The 26,283-nt window shown below is 37.8% G+C and overlaps 1 protein-coding gene, 1 long non-coding RNA gene and 1 pseudogene across 2 annotated transcripts in view; 1 reads left to right on the forward strand and 2 right to left on the reverse strand.

Moving 5' to 3' along the window:
- Positions 1 to 661, forward strand: part of EIF3E (eukaryotic translation initiation factor 3, subunit E) — a 40,844-nt gene extending 40,183 nt beyond the window's left edge. Inside the window, exon 13 of the mRNA XM_005869062.2 lies at positions 482 to 661. Within this exon, the coding sequence (XP_005869124.2) occupies positions 482 to 520 (39 nt within the window). The 3' untranslated portion in view covers positions 521 to 661. The remainder of the gene's footprint in view (positions 1 to 481) is intronic.
- Positions 662 to 3,214: 2,553 nt separating this feature from the next.
- LOC106726580 lies at positions 3,215 to 15,283 on the reverse strand. The gene is made up of 3 exons (XR_001362642.1): positions 15,027 to 15,283; positions 13,677 to 13,680; positions 3,215 to 3,225 (listed from the first exon to the last, which is right to left on the reverse strand). It is a non-coding gene; the product is annotated as an uncharacterized LOC106726580 (long non-coding RNA).
- Positions 15,284 to 25,441: 10,158 nt separating this feature from the next.
- Positions 25,442 to 25,936, reverse strand: LOC102251511 (annotated as a pseudogene).
- Positions 25,937 to 26,283: the final 347 nt, after the last annotated feature.

Genomic DNA, 26,283 nt, shown 5'->3' on the forward strand with positions numbered 1-26,283 from the left:
TTTTCTGGGGTTTTGTTTAGCTTCTTATTTGCAACATAGTATATAGTTGCTTAGACTTGCAGCTGAGAGGCTGGCAAGTGAGGCAGCGAACGTTGGAGTCTGCAGCAAGCAAGCCTCCCTGCTCGCTTCAGTGCCTGGCTGCCGGCCGCCATCTTGGCTGACAGTTAATTTGCATATACTCACTGATTAGCCAATGAAAAGGGTAGCGGTCGTACGCTAATTACCATGTTTCTCTTTTATTAGTGTAGATTGTTGATATTGTCATTGTTATACTTAATTAATTGGTCAAAAATATCAGATGGTATTTTGATATGTTTATTTTGTTCTAAGTGGAACATCTGACATTTAACAGATGCAGAGGTTGTTAAAATCTTAGAGAATGGTTTGGCAGGAATAGTGCTAAAAGGAAATGGTAGTGTCACTTTTTCTAAGTTTTTTCAAAAATTACTTTTTTTTTACCCTCTCTTTTTTTATATTTTAGGCTCCTAACTGGGCAACTCAAGACTCTGGCTTCTACTGAAGAACTGTAAAGAAAAAAAAAACAAGAAAACTATAAAGTGAAGATAATAAGTCCATTATATAAAGGGTGACATACATTGCAGAAACAACATATTGAGTATAAATTTTGGAGAATTTGAATAAAATTGGCTGTGTTTCATTATCTTGTGAACTTCCTTGTGTATACAAGTATATGTGTTTTTTAACGTTTTATTTTGAAATAATTGTAGATTCACAGGAAGTTGCAAAAACATTACAAAGAGAGCCCCTGTAACCTAAACCTAGTTTCCCCCAGTATTTTCCATTTATGTTACTACTAGAGGCCCGGTCACAAAAATTTGTGCACTCGGGGGGAGGGAGTCCCTCAGCCTGGCCTGTGCCCTCTCGCAGTCTGGGACCCCTCAGGGGATGACCACCTGCTGGCTTAGGCCCACAGGTGGTAGCTGCAGTCGGACATCCTTAACTCTGCTGAGGAGGCGGGAGAGGCTCCCACCATCACCACTGTACTGGCAGCCGTCAACCTGGCTTGTTGGTGAGCAGAGCTCCCCCTGTGGGAGCGCACTGACCACCAGGGAGCAGCTCCTGCATTGAGCATCTGCCCCCTGGTAGTCAGTGTGTGTCATAGTGACCAGTCATTCCCAGTTGTTCTGCTGTTAGGGTCAATTTGCATATTACCCTTTTATTATATAGGAGTGCCTGGTCAGCCTGGCTGAGGGGCTGATGGCTGTTTGCAGGCTGGCCACAGCCCCTTCAGTGTGGGGGTCCCCACTGGGGTGCCTGGCCATCCTGGGTGAGGGGCTGAGGGCCGTTTGCAGGCTGGCCATAGCCCCTTCAGGGTGGGGGGTTCTGCTGGGGTGCCTGGACAGTCTGGGTGAGGGGCTGAGGGCCGTTTTCAGGCTGGCTAAGCCCCCCAGCGGGGACCCTCACCCCATGAGGGTGTGGCCAGCCTGGGTGAGGGGCTGATGGCTGTTTGCAGGCTGGCCACAACCCCCAGCCACCGAAGCTCCCAGTGGAGGCTGGCTGAAAGCAGGTATCTGGGATTTATTTAGCTTCTATAATTGAAACTTTGTTGCCATGAGCGGAGGCCATAACCGGCTCAGGGCAGGCGGGAAGCTTGGCTTCCTCCATTGCCCGGGCAACCAAGCCTCCTGCTTGCTCCAGCTCTGTGGCTGCCATTCACCATCTTGGTTGGGTTAACTTGCATATAGTCGCTCTGATTGGCTGGTGGGCATGGCTTAGGGTGTAGCAAAGGTATGGTCAATTAGCATCTTTGTCTTTTATTAGTGCAGATAGTATATCATCAACCAGGATACTGACATTTGTACAATGTGTGTGCATAGCTCAAACTATCATTGTGAAGATTTCTTTCATGCTACCTCTTTGTAGTCACATGTACCCCCCACCATTCCCACACATGCTAATCCCTGGCAACCACTAATTTGTTATCCATCTCTATAATTTTGTCATTAAAAAATATTACAGAAATGGAACTATACAATGTCACCTTTGAGATTAGCTTTCTCTACTCATCATAATGCCCTTGAAATCTATCCAAGCTGTCAGACACATCAGTAGTTGTTCCTTTGTATTACTAAGTTGTATTCCCTGGTATTAATGTACCACATTGTATAACCATGTGCCTGTTGAAAGGTATTTGGGGGCTGTGACACATAAAGCTGCTGTTTCTTAATTTCTTAGTTAAAGTGGCTCCTTAGTCATTCACTAAGCAGCTACAGAGACTAAATAGTGTAAGTTGAACTTTTTTTTTTAATCCTCACCTGAGGATATGTCCCTATTAATTTTAGGAAGAGAGAGAAACATCAATGTGAGAGAAAAGCATCAATCAGCTGCCCCTTGTATGCGCCCCAACTGGGGATCAAACATGCAACTTAGATATGTGCCCTGGCTGGGAATTGAACCTGTAACCTTTTGGTGTATGGGATGACCCTCCAGAATAGCCACCTGTCCAGGGCATAAGCTGAATTTTGTAAATGCCTCCTTGAATATTTTAAACAATGCACATGGTTTATTGCACACCCAAGGTATTTAACATGTCCTGATTGAGTCTCCTTTACACATAACTGGTTGATTTTTTTCTTTGGTTGTTGAATTAAAAACCAGTCCCATAACAGAAAATTCTGTTTCTGCTTTCAAGGCATGGTATGGAGATAAGATATATGGATATTATTTTATTTGACATCTGATTAGACCACCCTCGACATTCAGTTAAGTTTACAGAATACAGGTCTGATTTGGCCCAGGTGCTATGGTTTCAGACCTCTGGTTTGCAGTGTAGTTCTCAACTGTATCCCAAAGCTAAAGCTAATGAGAGGATTACTGGTCAAGGCAAGCCAAATGGTACTTTTTTATTCATCTCTGACCAGTATTGTGAAAACACCCAGTTTAGAGGATCATTTGTAGTACAAAATGGTCAAGGTTCAGAGAGAAAGTACTCAAAAGTGGCATATGAGTAACTACTTGGAAACAGATCCCTACCTCATGTGTAGGATCTAATTCCATTATCAAAAGTATAGATATATTAGAAATATATATATATCTATAAAAGTATAGGTATATAAGAGCTATAGTTAAGTAAAACTATATAAAATTGCATATATTACTCAGGATATGTAGAAATGGGATGAATGTTAAAATGCCTGTTTCCCTCTTTATCAGTGACACAAGGGTAAAAAGTTCTTAGAGACATCATTAATCCTCACTTTTTATCTTAATGTAGCTCAACCAAGCTACATTAATAGCAAAGATTTCTACGTGATAACGGTAGTTAAAAGCAAGTCCAACAGTTAGTTAATGTGCCTTAGTGGAGTAGTAAAACCCCAGGGAAGAATGATAGGAAACTAATATTTTTTACTGTGTGTTAGGCATTTTCACATCTATATCTCTAAACAACCCTAAGGAATCAAGCATTTGAGTACCTGGAAAACTGAAATTTTGGTGCTAATATTTGTATACTACTGATGAGAAAGCATACTCAGATGGTTACTTAACACATTGCGTACCGCATAGAAATCTCTAAGACATATGCCAGGGACCACACGTTTTTGGGCAAACTGCACGTTATTTAAATCATCATAATGCACTTTAGGTGTTTTTCAATAATTATAACATTTTTATTTACATAAACAATTAAAGTTCCTAGTACTTTTTTAACGTATGGTACTGCATAAAACATTTTCCTCTATGAAGAGGGACCAAACAAAATTTACATTAAGTATCTAGATTCGCTCCTTTTTCCATGGGCGTGAAAAACGAGAACACTCATGAGCGGTCCTTAACAGATGGCGGGCGAAACACGAGAAAACTCCTGAGCGGTACGAAATGTGTTAAGGTCATATCTAGTTAATGTTTAAGCAAGGAATTGGAAACGCCTTTTCAGTTATACCACACTGCCCCTCACATTATTATTGCCTTATGAATCCTTAGAGACTAAATTTACAGTAGGTGAAGGGATATATGATTACTAAGTTGTAAATGAGGATCTTGATCCACAAAACTAAATCATGCTATTATATTTTTTTTTCTATCAGTATCATTGGATACTAGTTGCTCCACACACAAAAAAAAATAAACACCAAAGCATTGAAACATACAAAACTATGATGACTATCTGGATGTTTTTCTATTTACGCTCTGCTCCTTTAAGGTTATCCTATATAATAAAACCCTAATATGCAAATTGACCAAATGGTGGAACAACCCGTAGCTATGACACGTATTGACCACCAGAGGGCAGGCACTCAATGCAGGAGCTGGCCCCTGGTGGTTAGTGCGCTCCCACAGGGGGAGCGCCACTCAGCCAGAAGCTAGGTGAGCGCAGCGGTGGGCCTAAGCCGGCAGTCAGATATACCCCAAGGGGTCCCAGACTGCAAGAGAGTGCAGGCCGGGCTGAGGGAACGCCCCTTCCCCTCCCCCCCAGTGCGTGAATGTCGTGCACTGGGCCTCTAGTCCATTATATGCATAATTAATGTTTGCTTTTTCTACCACTTTGTTCTTTTCACATACTGCTGGACTTTGAAAGATAATGCAGTATGAATTCCTAGTATCAATCAGAAAAAAAAACTATATAAACTAATGGCCAGCCCTAGCTGGGTGGCTCGATTGGGGCTTCCTCATGTATACCAAAAGGTTACAGGTTCAAATCCCAGTCAGGCATATACCTGGGTTGCAGGTTCTATCCCCGGTCCAGCTCATATGGAAGGCAACCAATTGATATTTCTCACATCAGTATTTCTCTCCCTTTCTGAAATCAATAGGGTCATATTTTTGGGTGAGAATTACAAAAACAAAAAAAAAGAAGAATGGCCATTTTTACACGTTGCCAACATTTGTTCATCATTAATATGCATTTTTAAAGTTTGATAACAGGTAAACTGTCCCAGTAAGCTGTAGAGAGCATAGATTATGTACTGATTAATTTTCTTTTGTGTGTTTCTTTCCCATTAAATAGTGAGACACTCCTAAGTGACAGCAGCTTTTTACAGGCTCTGGGACACATCCAAGAAGAAGAGTTCATGAACATTACATTAAAGAGTTGTCTCTTTTTTAAAAGATTTTATGCATTCACAAGCATTTGTGTTTATGCTTTTAAAAATGGGAGATATACAAAAGAATATATATATATATATATCTATTTGGAAAAAAATAAAACCAATACCCATTTACCCAGTGCCTCCTACCTGCTACTCAGCTTAAGAAATATAATGGTCCTAGTACTTCGGAAGAGCTTGTGGGCCTCTCACTAATCTTATTTTTCTCTTCACCCCTGTAAGTAACCACTACCATGATTTTTGCGTTAGTTCTTTCATTTGTATTTGTGGTTTTATCCTATATATGTATTCCTAACAATGTTTAGTTTTGCATGTTTTTGACATGTATTTAGTTGAAATCGTACTTGATATCCTGTCTTGCTTTTCTAGACACTGAGATTCATCCATGTTGACTTATTCATGTTGGTGTATTTGGCTTTAGTTAATTCTTTTTCACTTCTTCATAGTATTAACATTGTCCGATTTATACCATAATTAATTAATTGAAGTGTTTATGAATACAGTGTTTTTATCGTCTTGCTTGTCTGGAGTTTTAGGAACCAGTCTGGTGGTCATGTTTCTGTTAACTAGAGAGATAAATTTATTTTCTTTTATTATGATTACTAACATATGGGGTTATGTCTATCATCATTATGAGTTTTCTATTTTTCCAATTTGGATTTTTACCCCTTATGGTTCCATTTTTCTCTCCGACTAGTTAGGCATCTAAACATTATATTTTTATTATAGAGGTCACCCTACAAATTTCAACATGTACATTTTGAAGTCTTAAAATTAGTATCTCTGCCCCCCAATAATGTGAGGAAGGCTTTTACTGCTATCATCTTCCTAGACAGTTATTTTTGTCCATAATCTGTCCTTTATAGTGCAACCTTAACATTTGGACATTTTGTGTAATTTTTTCTTGTTTATTCCTTTTGTAATTAGACTTTTTTTCCTCAGGTTGCTTGTAGGATTTCCTTTTCATTGGTGTTCTGCAGTGTCACTACAATATATATCTAAGTGAATTTTCAAAAAATTAATACTGCTTGGAATTCACTGGACCTCCTATGTCTGAAAATAGCTTTTGTCTCACAACAGTTCTAGAAAATTATTTCTTTGGATATTTCTTCTTCTTGGTTCTCAAGTTTTTGAGTTTCTATTCCAGAAAAACCTTACTCCCTGTCATATTTTTGTTATCTCTGACATCTGTGCTGCATTTCATTTGGAGTAATTTCTTGATATCTGTCTTCTAGTTCATTAAAGATCTTTTCTACTGTGTCTAATTTGCTGTTAAATGTCCATTGAATTTCTTATTTTAATAATGTTTTTCATCTTGTTAGTCTCTTATGCTATTACTAGAGGCTCAGTGTACGAAATTTGTGCACAGTTAGGGGCCTTCTGGCTGCTGGCTGGGGCCTTCCTTCATTCCGTGCTGCCCCCTAGTCATCAGCGCATGTCATAGCAAGCGATCAGTCTCGGTCGAACTCCCACAGGGACAATTTGCATATTAGGAATATATATATGTTAAATTTTCAGTGTGCACTTGTATTCTTTAAACTTATTTTATATTTTGTGTTTTGAATCTATCTATTCTGCATCATTCTTGCCCAGATTATTATCCATCACTTAATGTGTACAATAGCTTTTGAATTATTCTCATTTTAACTATTCTTGACCCCTTATTCTCACCTATTTTCCATATTATAGAGTTAATCTTTTCAAGTTTAAATTTTACCATTTTTTCTCCCCTGTTTAAAATCTTTAAATGGCTTTTCATTACTCTTAGCCTAATGACTAAATCGTTAACATGGCTCTCATTATCTGTTACCAGCTTGCAGCATCAGCTTCATTTTATGCCAGCCTGGAGCCCCAATGGCCTCTTCTCCGTCCTTTAAAACAGTGGCTTTAAGCTATTCTGACTGCTACAGAGTAAGAAAAATGTTTTGCATCATGACCCAATACTATAAAAATAAATACATTTAACTTTTACAAAAGTGTTTTTTTAATATATTTTATTGATTTTGTACAGAGAGGAAGGGAGAGGGATAAAGAGTTAGAAACATCGATCAGCTGCTTCCTGCACACCTCCTACTGGGGATGTGCCCGCAACCCAGGTAAATGCCCTTTGACTGGAATCGAACCTGGGACCGCTCAGTCTGCAAGCTGACGCTCTATCCACTGAGCCAAACCAGTTAGGGCTGTTACAAAAGTTTTGTAAAACAATACCCACCCTAACTGTATGTAATCTATTTTTTATTATTCTATGTAATTGTAATTGATACCATTAATTGGTATCAATCCACATTTGAAAACTGCTTTAAAGAACCACAATCCATCCTCTGCTTTGATATTTACAATGCTGTTTCTACTACCTGAGGGTTAATTTTTATCTCCCTTTAATCCCACTTCCCATGCATAGATGTACTTCTAGTTTATATGCTATTTATACTCCAGAACTCAACTCAGATACCAAGGAAAACTTGACATTTTCTTCCTGAAGGAAAAGTTTTCCTTACCTCTAGACTGGGCTACATTCCTCTATTACAGTGTCAGTCTCTTTTGTATTATTCACCCCACTTGTAATTGCATTGTTAATTTTATAATTAGTTGACTAATGTATGTCCTAGACTGTCATTTTTCATTTGTTTATGAATGACATCTGGCTTATTTATTATTGAATACCTAATGCCTGGCTCATATTAGATTAAATAATTGAATAAATGAATGTTGTTCAAAATGGTATCATGGAAAAAATGTGGACTTGAAGGGGAAAGGTTGATAAGTAAATGTACTTGTCCGAAAACCTTAATTTTGATCCTGTTATTATCAGGTGATCTTGGACAAAATTATGTGTTTCTTATTCTCTGATTCCAAATCTATCTAATGGCCATATTAACTGTGTAGTGTGTCTGGCTTCTTGAGATTAGACCCAAACAAAAGATTGCCATAGTCTTTCTCTCCATGAGTTCACAATTGATGTCTGAGATGCAGACACTCAAACATAATACAATATAAGAACTATTGTATGTGAAAACAGACATAAGTATGAAGTGCTGTTATAAGATACTTTATTATGGTTAGGTCAGTTGAATATTTGTTAAAAATGTGTTACTGCAATTTATGAAAAGTTTCAAACCTTGTCTTTCTCTTGGTCTTGGCTCTTTCTTGGTAATGGAAGTAAAAATAGAGGCAGATACATATACCAATGATTTCAGATGTTTTCCTTCCTTTTTACTTCCAGTGGTCAGGAAAACAGCTGGATAGTATACAAAATTATTGACTTCTGAATTCACAATATTTTGAACTTGTGTTGTTTGCCAGCCTACTGTTGATCCCCCTCCCCCCCTCCATATGACCACTCTTGTTTTCCAGCTGGTGGATGTGTAGACACAGTACAGTCAAATACACTCAAGCATCGTGAAGAGGTCAGTTGGGAAGTAAACCCTTTGGTTCTAGTGCTACTGTTAACTCAGGAGCAATTGAAATCCTAAATCAGATTTGCCTCAGCAGTAAATGTCAGTAAAATACTGAGCAGTCAAGACCATCAGTAAGAAAAGTAATCAAGGTCAGGGCCAAACTGCTAGAATGAAATGTTTAAAACTTCCAATGAGTCATTAATTAGACTCTTAGAAAATAGGCTGCTGTTAAACTGTTTTGTGTGTTTTCCATGCATAATTTACTCCGCTGTATTTTTAATTCTTTCTGAGATCAAACAATCCCCTGGAAAAGTGTTAACTTCCTGGAGAGGTAGCACAAACACTGTTAGGTTTTGTTAATTTTTCATCTCATGGATTTAGTAAACTGTTTGACTGTTAGAATCTGTAAGAAATAACATTAAGGCCATTTCCTATTTTGGTTCTAAAATTGTGACTCTTGTTCTGACTTCCATTTAGTCTGATGCGATTGGAAGAACAGTGCCAGATTGATTAATTTTGTTTTTAAGTGTTGTGAAGACAATTGAGCCATGAGAAGAAGTTGACATTTTGAACTGGCAAACAGCTTGGGCACTTAGGCACAATTCCAGGTAAATAAGTTAAGTATAGGTGTGTATATGTAAGTCTGATTATTAAAGGTATACATCTAAGATCCCATATGATCAGTGCTAGGCAGCAGCTGATGTGCAGGATGGCAGGGGAAGAAAAACTGGATCGCAGAAAGACACTCTTACTTAGGACTTGAAATCTGGCAGCTTTCCTAGGGGAATAAAATACCGTTGGATTGCATTTATTTGTGGACATTTTTTTCTTGCCTTCTGCATTGCCCTTTAAGCACAGAAACCATGATTTGTTCATCTTTGTACTCCCCAAACAGTAGGCATGATTGTCGATACTAAGAGATAGCCACTCTTTCATTACCCATTTGTTTATTCAGGGCCACAGGTGATGTTTGGGAAATAGTAAAAGCAGCAGCAGTCCAGCAGAGAGGGCATTGCTGTGATTCTCTCTGGCTTCCTCTACTAGGGAGTCTGCAGTTTTTCACTTCGTTTTAAAGACAAATGGTCTGCATAGGGGAAGCACATGATGAGCTGTGTCTTTGTTCAGTTGGCTAATCAGGTCAGAGCTGTTGGTCCATCTGTGAATACACCAGTTCGTGTTTCACCACTCCTAGCCACAGATTTGCACCTTGAACCTTTGCCAGCCATTTCCTAAGTGCATGCCTTTGCATGTGAGGGAGACCAACAAAAGAGTGCACATAGATCAGCTTAAAATCATCACAACTCTTCAAAACAAAACAAAACAAAACAGCTTAAAGCATGAGTCCCAGAGTGGCGGACCAGGAGCTTTATCTTTGTGTATCAAAGGTCAGCACGGTGGTGCCATATGTGTTGCTATCACTATAAACACTGCACTAATAGGGACAAACTTAAGAAGCTGTGACAAATGAGTATTGGAACTTTTGTTATTTTTACTTAAAAAAATTAAATTTCTTAGGGTGTTAGTATAACCAGCCCTAGAAAATATTGGGTGGAGGTGGGTGGTCAAATTGATTCAGAAATGGCCCAGAGCTCTACAAGATCAGCATGATTTATGTTTTCATAGATGACACAATTACAGAACGTTACTGGTTGTATAACTTGGGGACTTTGTTCTTTGAAGACTTGTGGTACTTAAATGAGGTTTCACTAACAATCAGTAATAATGCCGCTTCGCTTCGCATTTCCACTGTTACTTAACATTCACCTGTAATTATTTACATCATTTCAAGTGAGTCTCAGAACAATCTTGTAAGTTGGACATTACTTTTCAGATTTACCACTTGATCATCCAGCAACCTCTTCTTGTCTGAACATCAGTGTGACTTAAGGAACTCCAGGAACAACAGTTGACTAAGAAGTATATAATGTCCCATACTGACAAAATTATTTCTTTTAGAAGTTGCTGCATTCTCTTAGAAAACAGAATGAACATTTAGGTGAAACAGCATTCATCAAGGTAAAAGAAAATTACCGAAACAGATTGCTCCCTTCTAGAGCATCTGAGGAAAAAGGTGGAAAGACTTCCTTTGGCATCTCTGGATATTTGAATAGACAGCAAGGAAGAACTGTAGCTTTCTTCTTCTTTCTTTCTTTTTTTTTTTTTCTCAGCTAAATTATCCTAAGAACACTCTTCTCCAACATAGGAATTCCAGTGGAATAAGAGATGGTAACACAAGATGCACCAGGAGACTCGAGGTTTTGTGTGTTTGAAACTTATATTCTACTATAATGACTAAATTGTAGAGAAGCAAAACTAATGTGTGTGTGTTTTTTTAAATTTATCCAATGTTTTTCTGGTTCTGTCTTCTAGGAGCAGACAAACTTCTTTTGTGTTTTGTTTGTTTGCTTGTTTGTTTTTAAAAGTTCACTCTTAAACTTTATAAAACAATATAAGACAAGGAAAATTAAAGTTACACTACATTGGAACAATGTATTTCCTCAAAACAGAAATGCCAAAGGCATATAAAGATATAAAATGGTATGCAGTGTTTTCCCCCCACATTATTTATTTAAATTGGTAAGACTTTTTTGTCTTTCAACATTTAATTTCACTATAAACAAAAGTGAAGTAAATACAATGATTGTTATCAACTGAATACTAGATGAGGTCTCAGTATTTAAAAGAACATAGATCTCTTCTTATAAACTTGCTTTTGATTTTAATTCAAGAATAATTATGCTGGGTTCTTATGTCTGACTGGACAAAAAAACATGTGGTTGTGTGTTTTGGCATATGTTCTTCCAGATTTTTCAGTGATAGTTATGATAACCAACAAAGGAAATTTGGATTGAAAGGCTTTTCTGTAAGAGATTCTAATCATCACCCTAAGAATAATTCCAACACCTATTAGTTACTTTTACTTGGAGACCAATGTATATATGCATGCCAGTGACTCTAAGAGTTGGACAACAGGGACATGGAATTCTGAAGAATAAAGTTTTGGAATAGATACCTGCACAGTACCAGCCCCACTGCTGTTACTAGAAGAAGATTTGGGTAAGTAAAAATGAAATTAGTAAAAATACAGTGTTTTTACATTTGTTTCATGTTTATAACTTTCCCCTGAGAACAGAATTTAAATTGTAAACCATAGCTTTAATGTATATTATTACCATAAACGAAAATAATGTATGTACATGCGCACACACATCACGGCATGTGTGCATGCACACACACACGTAGAAAAGTCTAGATTTTTAGTATCTAACAGAGATGTGGGTGTTGTGCAATCAACAAAACACTGTTGTGCAATAATTAAGGAATTTTTAAACTGAAGATTAAATTGGAATGTTGTTATAAACATAAGGGAAATGGACAACATTTTTCCTTGTATCAAAAGAAAACTCATTTCTAAAAATAAGCACCCTCTTTGTGATGACCCTTTAAAATAGTTTTAAGTAATTCCATTCACAGATGAGCTTTAGGTCCACAGCACTTTGCTGTAAGTGGCTTGCTCTTTGATCTTGCAGCCTTTAATCAGGTGTGTATCCAGAAGAAAGCATTGACTTGGCAATATCACCAGCCAGACTCTGCATCTCTGAAAGCGAATTGAACATGGCATGACTAAAACATGCTGCTGGGTCCTGAAAGGTTTTCTTTGGTGTATGAATCTAAGGAAACATTGATTTGCTAAAGCTATTTCCCATTACTAAACTTTATCTTATCAAGTGGAGGCAAACACGGACCTTCCTAAAGTTACCAAAGTAAAAAACTTGATTTTTTAAAAAAGGAAAATGTTTTTGTTTTCTCCCATGTTTCACTTTACTTTCCCAGAAATGACAATGGAGTAAAAGGGTTGAGAATGTTACCTTGTCTTTTAAGTGTTGTTATTGACCATCAGCGGTCAATTCCTTTGTAATGTGAAATTGATTTGGTGTAATCTAAATGACCCTTGTTTTTCTTGTGTGTGTTTTACTTAGAGTGTCTTGGATAGTGCTTTCACAACTGCAAAAAACAAAGGGGTATCCTTCTACTCGTTTTATTCCACTTCTCACTCCACTCAAATACGTATTTCTTATCACTACTGATTCTGTCCTTTAGACACAAGACCATCTTTTTCTTCCCTTTAGCTTCCACTATCTAATCAGTGTCTCCCCCTAATAATTAATAACTTAGTGGTTAAGAACTAGGCTTGAATTTTGTGCTCTTGGGCAAGTTACCTAACCTCTGTAAAGACTGTTTTCAATACCTGTTTTGTAGGTTAATAGGACTAAATGAAACAGTTCACATGAAGCAGTTAGCATAGGGCCTGCACTCAATACATATTAGCTACCACTCTTCCCCTCCTCACCCTTCCCTTCTTGTCCTCCCAGGACTCCTCTCCCCACCCTCCTCTTTCTTCCTTCTCCTCCGGCCCTTCTTTCTTTCCCTCCTCTTTGAGTGAGTGCTTGACACAAGGTAAAAAATAAAATGGTCCTTTTCAAACTGCCTCCTCCTCTGCAGGAATCAGACAATCACCATTTCCCCCTGGAATACTGAATTTGTTAATTGGTCTTCCACATCTTATTTATTTCTGTTTTTCACATTAAAAATAGTTATAAAAAACAGTTAAAATTCAAATACCTATCGACTTGAATTTATAACAGTTTTTTAAAACTATTTTTTGTTGATTTTTAGAGAGAGGAAGGGAGAGAAACATCTATGTTAGAGCAGAACATTGGCCACCTCCCGCAGGCCCTGCACCCAGGATTGAGCCCACAAGCCGGGCAGTGCCTGGACCAGGAACCGGTGACATTTTGGTGCATGGGACAACACCAACCAACTGAGCCACACTGGCCAGGGTGGTTTTTAAATCAAATCATACATTTGGTATTGGGAAATATATGGAAAAAATCACTGTTAATAACTATTATGCTTTTGTTTTCTGATCATATTCTGTCTTCATATAGACTTATTTTGAAGATTTTTAAATGACTTTGAGAACATATATAAACTGTTTTACTTAAAAAGAGTTTATCATGTGCTAGATATTATAATTTAAGTGCTATACATACATTATCCTATTTAATTCTCAGTAACCTATGCAATAAGTCCTATTATTACCACCCATTTTACAGAGAAGGAAACAAACAGTTATGCTTAAATAGTTATAAATAGTAGAGAAGGATTTGAACCCAGATGGTCTAATTCCAGAGCCTTTGCTTCTAAACACTAGTCTATACTGCCCAGCCCCCACCTCACCTTCCCACCCCCACTTCCAGGAATAATTAAATAATGTAGTAATCCTGAGTACTTGAGTTAAAATGAAAAATTCCTGAAAATTCAATTTATAAAAGGAAAAAACAAATTCCTTTCAAATAAATACTACTGAAAAATAAATCTGAAAACAAATCTTACCATTGACTTCATCTTTTTTCATGGCTGGTCAGTAAAGTTTCCTCATTTGTGAATTATCTGAAAAAGGAAATGTGTCTGAAGGGTGGCACCTGAGTTGAAGAGACAAAATCATGAGAAATAGTTAAAGAATCTGGAGATACTTAGCCTTGAGAAGACTGGCGTGGAATGAAAACTTTTCAAAGATTTGAAGAGCTTGCATGGAAAGGGAGGATTAGATATACTCTATGTGGCCCAAAAAGATAGAATTAGAACCATTTGTTGAAAGCAATTAGACAAGAGCTTTCTAACAGTTAGAACTGGAAAGACCTTTACCAATCAGTTTAATCAGTTTAACTGTTTCTACTTGTCTAGCTCAGAGATCTCACACTTTCAGGGAATGGGAAGGTAGCTCAGTTTTCGCAAGAACATCAGAGATCTTCAAGTGCTCACGTTGCCTCTGAGATGGAGGCTATCATGTGAAAAGGATGCTTTTTTTAAAAAAAAATAAAAAGTCAGATTATAAATCCAATACATAAAAAAATTAAGATTCCATAAAACCAGAAACCTGCCCCTAATCCCACCATTCAGGGACAATAATTTGGGGTATTAAAAACATGTATCTTTTATGATTATAAAAATAATATTGTAGAAAATTTAAATACAGAAAAGCATAAAGGAAAATATATACTAAAGGACAAAAGTAAAAACTTCCGTAATCCCCTACATATTCACCACTTACATTTTGATGATTTTTTCTTGAGTCCTTTATTATACTATTTTTATATATAATTTAATTTATAATTTTTAATGACATTTATACTTTACAAAGTTTTATAGGCCATTTTTCCCACATAGTATTATATTATGGACATTACCTTATCATTTTAATATTTCAAGTATGTAATTTTTAAGGGAGACATTACTCTGTTATGAATGTATTATGATATAGTTAACCAATTTCCTATTCCCACATAATTATGCAGTAGTTTTTTAGTATAGGTAACACTGCAGTGAACATCTATATATTAGTAATTACCCAAATGTTAATTGTGTTCTGAAGTTAGATTTTAGAAGTGGAATTATTAATTCTGATATGTCTGGCCAAATTGATCTCTGAAAACCATATATTAACCTTCTCACTGTCAGAAACTTTAATTTTTTTTCCTTTTTTTATGAGCAAATGCACATTTTATTAGTATTTTTGGAGATTTACAGTTTCACAAGAAACACTGATTTTTCTCAAACAATAGAAAAAGGTTTAAAAAATAAGAGTATTATCTTAGGAGAATAAAACAAGTTTCTTCAGCAAGCATTGGGCCAATTCAAATTGGAGGAACCAGTGAAGCAGAACTTACATATAGGAAGTTCAGATTTATCCACTTTTAGGAATAACACAAATGCCTTCTTGTCTAGTTCTGTCAGGCTCCACATGGGCCACCTCAGCTTAAATTTGAAACTTTAATTTTCAATAGTTTAGTAAATCTTAGTTGATAGATTATGCAGGCAATTTTTATTTAATTTGTACTTAAATAAAATTGATATTCTATGTTGATTTTATATGTCTCATGACCAATTATAATTTCTTAACATACCTATTCATATTTTTCTCCATTTTCAGCTGTTTTTTAAGAATTTACTCATAGAAATCTCTACATATCAAGACATTAAACCTTTATGTTTTATTGCCTTTAAATGTATTTATGTATTTTAACATTTAGAAGTTTTAATTTGTATATAATCATACTTATCATATTTTGTGATTTCTTCCATTGCTATTTTTTTAAGTCCTTTCCTTCAGTCCCTTTTCAGTTAGACACTGTATGTCAACCACAGTTCAATTAGAGAAGCAGAACCACTAGGAGGTACACACACACACACACACATTTGAACCTATGCAATTGGGGGGGGGGGGGCAGCTTAAGCAATTGTCTGCAAGGCTGCATTATTTGCATCTGATGCTGGAGCTTGAAGTCCAGTAGGCAAGCAGTTGGGAGGTAAAGTGGGAAAAGTAAGGATAAGGTGCAACCTCAGTCTCGAACTGGACTCCCCAGGGATGGAGTGGTGTGGTGTGGCTGTCTGCCTTTGGTCATGAGATCAAAGACACACCTGACCCAAGAGTCAGAGCAACTGAAGGAAGACCCAGGGAAGGCAGAGCACTGCAGGCCTGGACACCACATCACACCATCAGGTGAAACTGCAGGTCGGTGAGGTGTGTCCAAGCTGCGAAAGGGCTGCTGCTTCACCTTCGCTCTTCCAATCTCCCATAAGAATCTCTCTTGTCCATTCTTATGAGAAAAAGAAAGAAAACTTGAGACATCACAAAGCCACCCCCACCTACATTTTTCTAGTTTTATTAAGTTAACTCGGGAAGAAATTATTTCTTTGCAAAATTTGCCTATTCAGGAACACGATATGTTTCTACAATTAAATCTGATTTAAGGAAAGGTGCTATAATTTTGTCAAATGAGCCCTACAAAATTCTATTAGAATTATTTTATGTTTCTTGTTTCTAAAGTAAATGGAATCATTCCTCCCAATTTTTTTAGTTGATTGGGAAAAAGGCTATTTTAGCATATTTATCTTTTATTCTGCTGCTTTGCTAAAAACCTATTAATTTTATAACTTTGTAAAGTTGATTTTCACTAGTTTTCTAAGTATGTAATTGTATTATCTACAACAATAGCATTTAATACTTTCTAACTCTATTTTCACTTCATCTCATTGTTCTGGAATTCCTGATGGATGCACTGTTAACCAACAGTGATGAGAGTGGGCATCTTCTCCGTTTCCTGATTTTACTATATATAGTTTTAATTTTCAACAGCTATTTCCATTTTTGTTTATTGATTTCCAAAATCAGGAATCTGTATGGAATGCCATTTGACATCTAATAACATCAATAGCCCTCCATCTCCCTCAGCTACAATTCCCACTGGGTTTTACAGCCAAAAGTTATGGGCCTTCTCTTTCTGGTACTGGAACCCTGGGCTCGTGTCCTGGTGTGGGTCTGGGACCCCTCGCTCCTCAAGGGGGACTTCCACAGCAGAGATATCCCTCCCATTTTTTTTAAAAAATATATATTTTTATTGATTTCAGAGAGAGAGAGAGAGAGAAACATCAATGATGAGAGAGAATCATTGATTGGCTACCTCCTGCAACCACTGGGGATCAAGCCCACAACCCGGGCATGTGCCCAGACCAGAATCAAACCTGGGACCTTTCAGTTTGCAGGCCAACGCTCTATCCACTGAGCCAAACCGGCTAGGGCTCCCTCCCAATTTTTTTAATTATTTTTTTTATTAATCCTCACCCAAGGATATTTTTTCCATTGATCTTTAGAGAGAGTAGAAGTGAGTGGGAGAGACAGAGAAAGAAACATTGATGTGAGAGAGACACATTGATTGGTTGCCTCCCACAGGTGCCCTGACTGGGGCCAGGGATTGAGCCTGCAATCAAGGTACAATGCCCTTGACTGGAATCAAACCCGGGACCCTTCAGTCTGCAGGTCCATACTCTAACCACTGAGCAAAACCAGCTATGGCCCCCTCCCAATTTTTAACCACCACACATGGGTATGGGACCAGCTAGGTCCGCATCTCCACCTTTCCTACAGTCTCTCTTTTTTTTTTTTCCCTTCCTACCAGTCTTGATGTGGCTTCTTCTTTTTGTTCTCTTAGTTGTAGGACTTCTGTTCAGTTACATTCCAGGCAGTTCTGAATGATGGTTGTTCTGTAGTTTAGCTATAATTTTGATGCAGTTGTGGGATTTTTCAAGAAGTGCATTTACCTGCGCCACCATCTTGACCGGAACCCCCCCACATTCACTGCTTTTGGTTTTATGCTGCCAAGAGTCTAGCTTATACTCAGCTTTCTTCTTTCACTTATCCTATATAATAAAAGCCTAATATGCAAGTTGTCCCTTCGACTGGGAGTTCAAGCAGTGGGTGGGGCAGGCTGGCCAACCTCCCATGGCCCCTCCCCCCAGCCAGCCCCGCCCCAGTCAGCAGCCTCTAGGGCTGCGGTTCTCAACCTGTGGGTCGCAACCCCTTTGGAGGTCGAACGACTCTTTCACAGGGGTCGCCTAAGACCATCAGATAACACATATATAATTACATATTGTTTTTGTGATTAATCACTATGCTTTAATTATGTTCAATTTGTAACTGAAAATACATCCTACATATCAGATATTTACATTATGATTCATAATAGTAGCAAAATTACAGTTATGAAGTAGCAACAAAAATAATTTTATGGTTGGGGGTCACCACAACACGAGGAACTGTATTAAAGGTTCGTGGCATTAGGAAGGTTGAGAACCACTGCTCTAGGGACTCTACCCATGCATGAGTTTTGTGCATTGGGCCTCTAGTACTCTTATAAGCATATAAGTAATGGTACTTTTAGAAACTCCATCTTCTTACTTAATAGTGCTTGCATACACCACCTTAGGATAGTGCCATTACTTTAAAAGCAGAGGCATTGATTGCTTTTATCTCTCAACTGCTATGCATATAGTGTTGGTCAGTTAGTACTTGCTCTAATGAATGTTTGATTTCATACTGATAGCTTTGATTCAAACTCATTTTAGGTAGGTGACATAATATATCATCTAAACTCAAATATATGATTACCCTAACTTTATGTAGTGTTTTAGAGAAAGGGTTTTCCAAGGAGGCATACAGGTTCTTTGGGGATATTGATAAGAGTAGAAAAATAAATCTGATTTTAGAGGACTTCAATGTAAATTTGAATTTGTAGGAAAAAATTTTATTAAAGTAAAAAATGAAAGTTGAATAAATATTTATTAGGACCACTTTTATTTTACCATCTTTATTTTATTAAGTCAGATTTTGACAATTACAGCCATAGCATAAAACGCAGATTAATCCTTTTGAGTCCAGTTCAGTGGCAGAATTGCTTTAAAAATTATGAAAACAGCAATAATTGGTCCTAGACTTACTGAAATAACTTAGTCATCAATTTTGGAACCTCCAGAAAGAAGATGGGCATTGGGCATTTTCCAACTCATTTCTCTTGGCATTTACCATACGGGGGGCAAAAAAGCATCTGAATTTTAATAGCTTTAGAGTGTTGAGTCATTTCTTGAGCCAAATTTTGCTTTTCTCAAGTCAGCATATGAGTATATGAATCAATTTTAAAGACATCTGGAAAACATTTAATATCATCGGAAATTCCCATAATTTTATTTTAAATTCAGAATCACATGAACCATAGTAACTTCTTTTGACTAAGAAAATTAATAAGATATTTAATATATTCTCTTGAAAATATCAATAACCATTTGAAATATAAACAGATTTACAAAGATGGGTTTGGGGAAGATGAAACCCACCATTTACTCATTTGAAGTGGTTACTGAGTTTCCCAGGTAAATTTTGTTCTAATGATTAAGTGACTTTTTAAGGTAACAGTAAAATGATGCCATAGGTTATAAGACAGGTTAGAGTGAGGCAAATCATGAGCTCTATTTAAACATAAATCGATTTGGGATTTGCTGCCTCTTACTGAGTATCTTCTATGATATAGATTGGGATTTCTTCAAAACATCTACAGCTATTAATAATATCAGAATAATTGGGGATTCTTGTTTAAAATCCATCCAGTTTGAATACATCATTCTAACTGGTCAGTCTTTAGCAAGACTGACCAAAACAAAGAAAAGAGAAAACCCAATTCACCAGTATTAGTAATGAAATGGGAGATACCTCTACAGACGCTAAGGAAATTAAAAGAATTAAATGTACCATGAACATCTCTATACTTATAAGTTCTACAACAGGTTAAGTTGAAAATTTTTTGAAAGACACAAATTCCCAAAACTCATTCAGAAATAGATCACCTTAACTGTCCTATATCTATTAAAGAAATTGAACTTATATGTTAAATGCTTTCCAACAAAGAAAACTTGTACCATTAGCAAATTATATAAAACATTAAGGAAGAAGTAATATGAATTCCACACAAATTGTTTCAGAAGAAAGAAGAGGAAGAAACACTTCCCAACTTTTTTTTTAATGATCTCAGCATTATTCTAATACCAAAACTAGACAAGGATAAGAAGATAACCCAACAGACCAATACATCTCATGAACATGATAACAAAAATCCTCAATGGTACATTATCAAATGCAGCAACATATAAAAGAATAATACATCATGACCAAATGGGGCTTATCCCAGGAATGTAGGGCTGGTTGGAAATGCAATAATCCTATATAATAAAAGGCTAATATACAAATAGACCGAACGGCAGAACAATCGAACAACCAGTTGCTATGATGTGCGCTGACCACCAGGGGGCGCACATGGAACCTGGTGGGTGTTGGCTGCAGTGGGATGGTGGAGCAGGTGAGCGGGGGTGCCAGACCAAGGTGGGTCACCAGTTGCTGTCATCGGGCAAGCCTCTAGTGGTTACTGAAAATTCTTTGCTCCCGTGTACCACTGTCCCGCCCAGCGCTCAAACCTGCTGCCTGCGCAGGCCCCGCTCACACCCGTTCCTGGCACTAGAGCCACCGCTCCCACCTGCTGCCGGTGCCTGGTGCTGGCCTTGATCACTCAGCACTGTCAGCGGGTGAGAGCGGCAGCTGCTGGCCCTGATCACCCCTTAAGGCTTCTCCACCTCCCCCTGCTCCTGAGGGGCGATCAGCGACAGCTCTGCTCTCACCTGCTGCCTGCACTGGAGCCACTGCTTGTGTCCACTGCCAGTGCTGGCCCTGCTCGCACCCGCAGATGGCGCCTGGTTCCAGTCCCAATCGCTTGGCGCCGTCAGCGGGTGCAAGGCAGCTGCCAGCCCTGATTGCCCCTGAGGGCTTCTCTATCTCCCCCTACTCCTAAGGGGCGATTAGGGCACCAGCCTCCACTCGCACCCACTGATGGTGCTGGCCCTGCTCACACCCGCTTTTGGTGCTGGCCCCAATCGCTCAGCACCATCAGCGCATTGGAGCGGCTGGGGCAGGAGCGGGGATGCCGGCAGACAAGGGACTGGAGCCAGGAGGGAGCTCAGAGGATGAGGCGAGACCCGCCCCTGGGCCCACTGTAGCCTCGCAGCCCACAGTTCCTTTTGAGGTGCACGAATTCATGCACTGGGCCCCTAGTGAATCAATATAATTTACAATATTGACAGACTAAAGAGGAAAAACTCCATGATCCTCTTAATAGATGTAAAAAAAAGGGCTTGTAGAAATTCAAGAACTATTCCTGATAAAAAGTAACAGCAAATTAGAAATGGAAGGAAACTTTCTTAACTTGATAAAGGGCATATAAAAAAATACTACAGCTAACATCATAGTAGCAAAAGACTTAATGCTTGCCCCCTAAGGTTAGCAACAAGTAAGGATGTCTGCTCTCATCAATCCTATTAAACGTTGTGGAGTTCTTGCCAGTGCAATAAAATAAGAAAAAATAAATAAAATGCATACAAATTAGAAATGAAGAAAACTGTCTATTTAAATGAATTAAGGTTATAGGATACATGATAAATATGCCAAAAAATTATTCATATTTATTAGCAATGAACAATTGAACATGGAAAAAATTTAAAGCTACTATTTACAACATTAAAAACAAAAACGTTTAGGTTTAAATCTAGCAAAATATATGCAGTATCTATATGCTGCAAACTACAATTTTTTGATGAAAGAAGTCAAAGATAATCCAAATCAATAAAGATATATATTGTGTATGGATTGGAAAATTCAATCTTACTAAGACATTAATTCTTCCCAAATGGACTTATAGATTAATGCATTTTCTATCTAAATTTTAATAGGATATTTTATAGATATTGACATGCTGATTCTAAAATGTATATGAAAAAAAGGAGCTAGAATCGCCAACATTTGGAAAAAACAAAATTGGAGAACTAACACTACCTGATTTTGAGGCTTATTTTAAAGGTACAGTAATCAGAGAGTGTGGTATTTATGAAAAAACAGGTACATAGATCAGCGGAACAGAATACAGAGTCCAGAAATAGGCCCATACATATATGGTAAATTGATTTTTGCCAAATGTATGAAGACAATTCAATGAAAAATGTAGTCTTTTCAATAAATCTTGCTGTAACAATTGAAATATGCAAAAATAATGCATCTGGACCTATAATCCATACCTTATACCAACTTTATCATAGACATAAATGTAAATGGTAAAACTAGAAAATGAGAAAATCATTGTTACCTTGAATTAGGGCAGGAATTCTTAAATACAACATCAAAATCACAATTTATAAAAGAAAACTATTGACAAATTGGACTTCAAAAAACATTTTTACTCTGCAAATGACACTGATAAAATTAAAACACAAACCATTGACTTAGAGAAAATATTTGGAAACCCCATATCTGACAAAGACCTTGGATACAGATATATAATGAAAATTCAAAAATAAGAAAATAATCCAATTTAAAAATGGACCAAAAATTTGAACAGATACTAGAGTTTACCAAAGGAGGTATGCAGATAGTAAGTATGTACATAAAAAATATGCTCAACATCATTGATCATTAGGATTATACAAATTAAAACTACAATGTAATACCACTACTCATAGATTCTAACGGCTAAAATCAAACACTGTTGCACAAGTGCAAAAAGGTATTGAGCAGCTGAAACTTTTCTACTAAGCTGGTGAGAATGCAAACTGGTACTTGGGAAAACAGTTTTGCAGGTGTGTTGTTTTTTACTGAAAAGCATACACTTAAATTACAAGTCTGCAATCCCACTTATAGGCATTTAAGTGAAATAAAAACCGATGTTATATAAAAACCTGTATGTGAATATTATAACAGTTTTATTCATAATTACCAAAACCTGTCAATAATCCAATGTCCCTCAACTGGGGAATTTGATAAACAAATATTCATATAATGGAATATTGTGCATCAATAAAAAGGAGTGAACTATTGATTCATGCAACAACATGGATTAATCTCAAATGCATTATGCTAAGTGAAAGAAGCTGGATTCAAAGTCTATATAATATGTGATCCCATTTATATGATGTTCTGGAAAAAGCAAAACTATAGGGAAAGAGTACAGATCAGTGGTAGCCAGGCAGTAAGGCTAGGGGGAAAGTATGACTCTAAAGGGATAACCCAAGGTATTTGGGGGACTGGGAGTAGTTCAATGGAACTGTTTTGCATTTTGTTTGTGGTGATGTGATTGTTACACAAGTCTGCATTTGTCAAAACTCATGGAACTGTATGCTGAAAAGAGTGAATTTTATTGCTTGTAAATTAAAATAAAAAATGCATCTACACCTCTGGATTTTAGAATTTGTACCATCTCCTGGTAATTTCTGTGCATACTAACTTTCTAAATGCCTCTGTGGCTGATTCAGAAAGTAACTTCTCAAGGGGCACCTCTACAATTTCAGTTTATAAATTGCTTTGTAGTTAAATACCATTTAGGAGACCAAGATTAAGTGACATATGGTACTTTTTACTAAAAGTATAAAGTTTTAACTATTATTTAAACTACTAGAGGCCCAGTGCAAGAAATTCGTGCATGGGTAGGGTCCCTAGGCCTGGCTGGCGATCAGGGACGATCTGTGGGGCAAGAGGCAGGGTGATCAGGGCCCCGGCTTGCACCCGCCTTGGCTGGCCTGGCGCTGCCCGCTTACCAGCCCCACCCCCTGCCACCACTGCTGGTCAGGACCTGCGAGCTCGGGGCAGCTCCTGCATTGAGCATCTGCCCCCTGGTGGTTAGTGTGCTTCATAGAGGCCAATTGTTCCACCAGTTGCTCTGCTGTTTGGTCGATTTGCATATTAGGGTTTTATATAGATACTACAGGCCCGTTGCAGGAGGATTCCTGCAAGAATAGGGCTTTGCTCCTGTCTCTGCCGCTTCTCTCCCGCCCGTCTCCGCTACCTCGGCTCCGTTGCTTGGCTTCCTTCTACAGTGTCTTCAGTCTTCGCTCCCAGCCAGTATATGCAAATTAGCCGCCATCTTTGTTGGTGGTTAATTTGCATATCGTGCTAATTAGCCCATGGGAGGTGTAGCGAAGGTACGGTCAATTACCATGCTTGTCTATTATTAGATAGGATTATAAACTATAAAAATAATATTTATGATTATAATTGTATTTCTCTCCCAATGATTCTAAGAGCATTGTGTGGTGTTTAACTTTCACTAATCTGAGCAATGGATGTAAGATAAAGAACAAAGAGAAGAGCCAGTTGGTAACTTCCACCCTCAGGAAACAAGGATCCAGTGACTCATCGGAAGGACAGGTGGTAGAAGAGAACGTCTTGACACTTACCAGAGTCACTTGAACAGAGGTAATGGTCATGTTATTTTTTTCTCTCCTGTTCTACAGATAGTCATCTATGGTGACCTACATAGAGAGAAGAACAGTAGGGATAAAAATGTCCATGGAGCATCTAATACTGTTACTGTAACTAGTGATGACCACTCTTCCCTGGATATCATTGCAAGTTGAAAGTTTGAATTTTGTAGTTTAAAGAAAAATTTTCCATAACATCCTATAACGAGAAGCAGTGTGTGTGTGTGTGTGTGTGTGTGTGTGTGTGTGTGTGTGTGTGTGATTTAACAAGGAAAAGTATCAATATCAAAGGCTTGGTGAAATCTACAGAGAGGTGGCAGAGCATAGATGTGAAGTCAGACATATTTAGGTTCAAATCCCAGCCTGTCACTAGCTATTTAGGCAAGTTACTTAACCCTCAGTTTCCTTGCTTTTATTTTATTTTATTTTATTTGTTAAAATAGACGTGGGTGGTGTTGTTGTTTTTTGTATTTAAATTTATGAACCAACCAGCCAAACTGGTATTATTATCATGTACAGCAAAATACAAAACATCTTTTATGAATACTTGATAAATAAACAAATTAGTAAAAGGGGCCGAGATCAGTGAAGCATATTATAGCTTAACCATCACCTGAAGTGAGGTTTTTAACAAGCTTCCCAATCCCAGAAAATAGGAATAATCCTTTCACACATCTCTGTACTTTTACTTTCTATTCTTGAGGTTAAGATTCTAGATCCTAGAGTTATCCAAAATAGTATTATATCTAATTATGTATAGCCAGAGACATGTTTTATCATTTGTCTATAGCAGCAAGGCTACAGAAACCTCTGATTAGATTCCAGTCATAGCCACCCCACTGCTCCAAATTGGAACAACAGGCATGAGAAGCAGCATATCAAGGCAGAGATACATAGAAAATCCCAGGAGAGGTAATAAACCACTGCCAAAATTGAGATTGAATAATATACCCATCGTCTCACTGTATGTTCATGGAGTAACCTGGGACTAAATCCATGGTTTGCTGGGTACTACAATACTCAGAGGGGTTTGCAGTCCTGCATCATAGCTTCCCCCAGCAGTTTCCAAGGTGGCCTCCAAATCACTGGCAGGATTGTGCTGCAGGGATCTCTCTTCATAACTGTAGAACTGATTGTTCCAGGCCTGGTTGTTCCAAGGCCCAACTACTCCAGGAATGGTAGTTACAAGATGGGCTGTTCCAGGAATGGTCCCAAGTTAGGTTACTGTAGGTCTGGTTGCTCCACCTTGAAGGGTTTCCAGAAGCCTGACTGGTGACGGGAAGAGAGGCCCAGCTACTCTGTTGTTGCTGACCTCAGCTGAGTCACACAGTTGCTATTCTTTGGCCAGTTGTATTTCTGCCACCTCTTACATTTCATTTTCTGGTTCTGGAACCGGGTCTTAATCTGTAGCTAAGGTTCAGCATGTTGGAAAGTGCTCGCATCTGCTGAAGACTGAGATATTTCTATCTCTGAAATTTCTGAGTACACAGAGCTGGGTCTGTGAGAAGACAGTTCTGATCTGCTTCTTGACATGGACTTAATTCTTTCTCTTCACTCTCTTGTTCTCCACAGAAGTCGGTAGTTTACACTGGGACTGGTGGAAGAATCAAGGCTGTTCTGAATAAGCAGATCCATGGAGGAAGGAAAAGGAGAGACAGTCTCCAAGTGGAGTGTCCCAGATGTCATTTGCAAGGATGCATAGTTTTCTTCAGGCTCATTTGAAGGTTCCCTACAATTGGATTCTTTGGGGCAGAACAGGCTTTGGGGATGAGTTGAATCCACACTCATGCTGCTGAGGAGAGAGAGAGAGAGAGAGAGAGAGAGAGAGAGAGAGAGAGAGAATGAACTAGATTGTAAGAAAGGCCCAGGTTTAAGTATCTAGAGAGAAGAGCTTAGAGAAATAGAAAGATCTCCAGATATAAAAGTATCAAAAAGATGGGATGAAGTGATACTAGCAAAAGGTGAAATTTTTGGAGGATGTTAAGTTGGAAATACAGTACCTATCATAATGAATTCTTGGGAGAATGAATGAGATCATGTAATTGGCTGAATTTAATATTTATTCTTAAAGGTACTCAACAAGTAATAGCTGTTACTATTTTTTTATTTTATTGATTTCAGAGAGGAAGGAAGAG

The sequence above is a fragment of the Myotis brandtii genome, unplaced genomic scaffold (assembly GCF_000412655.1).
Source record: "Myotis brandtii unplaced genomic scaffold, ASM41265v1 scaffold285, whole genome shotgun sequence".
NCBI lineage: Eukaryota > Metazoa > Chordata > Mammalia > Chiroptera > Vespertilionidae > Myotis > Myotis brandtii.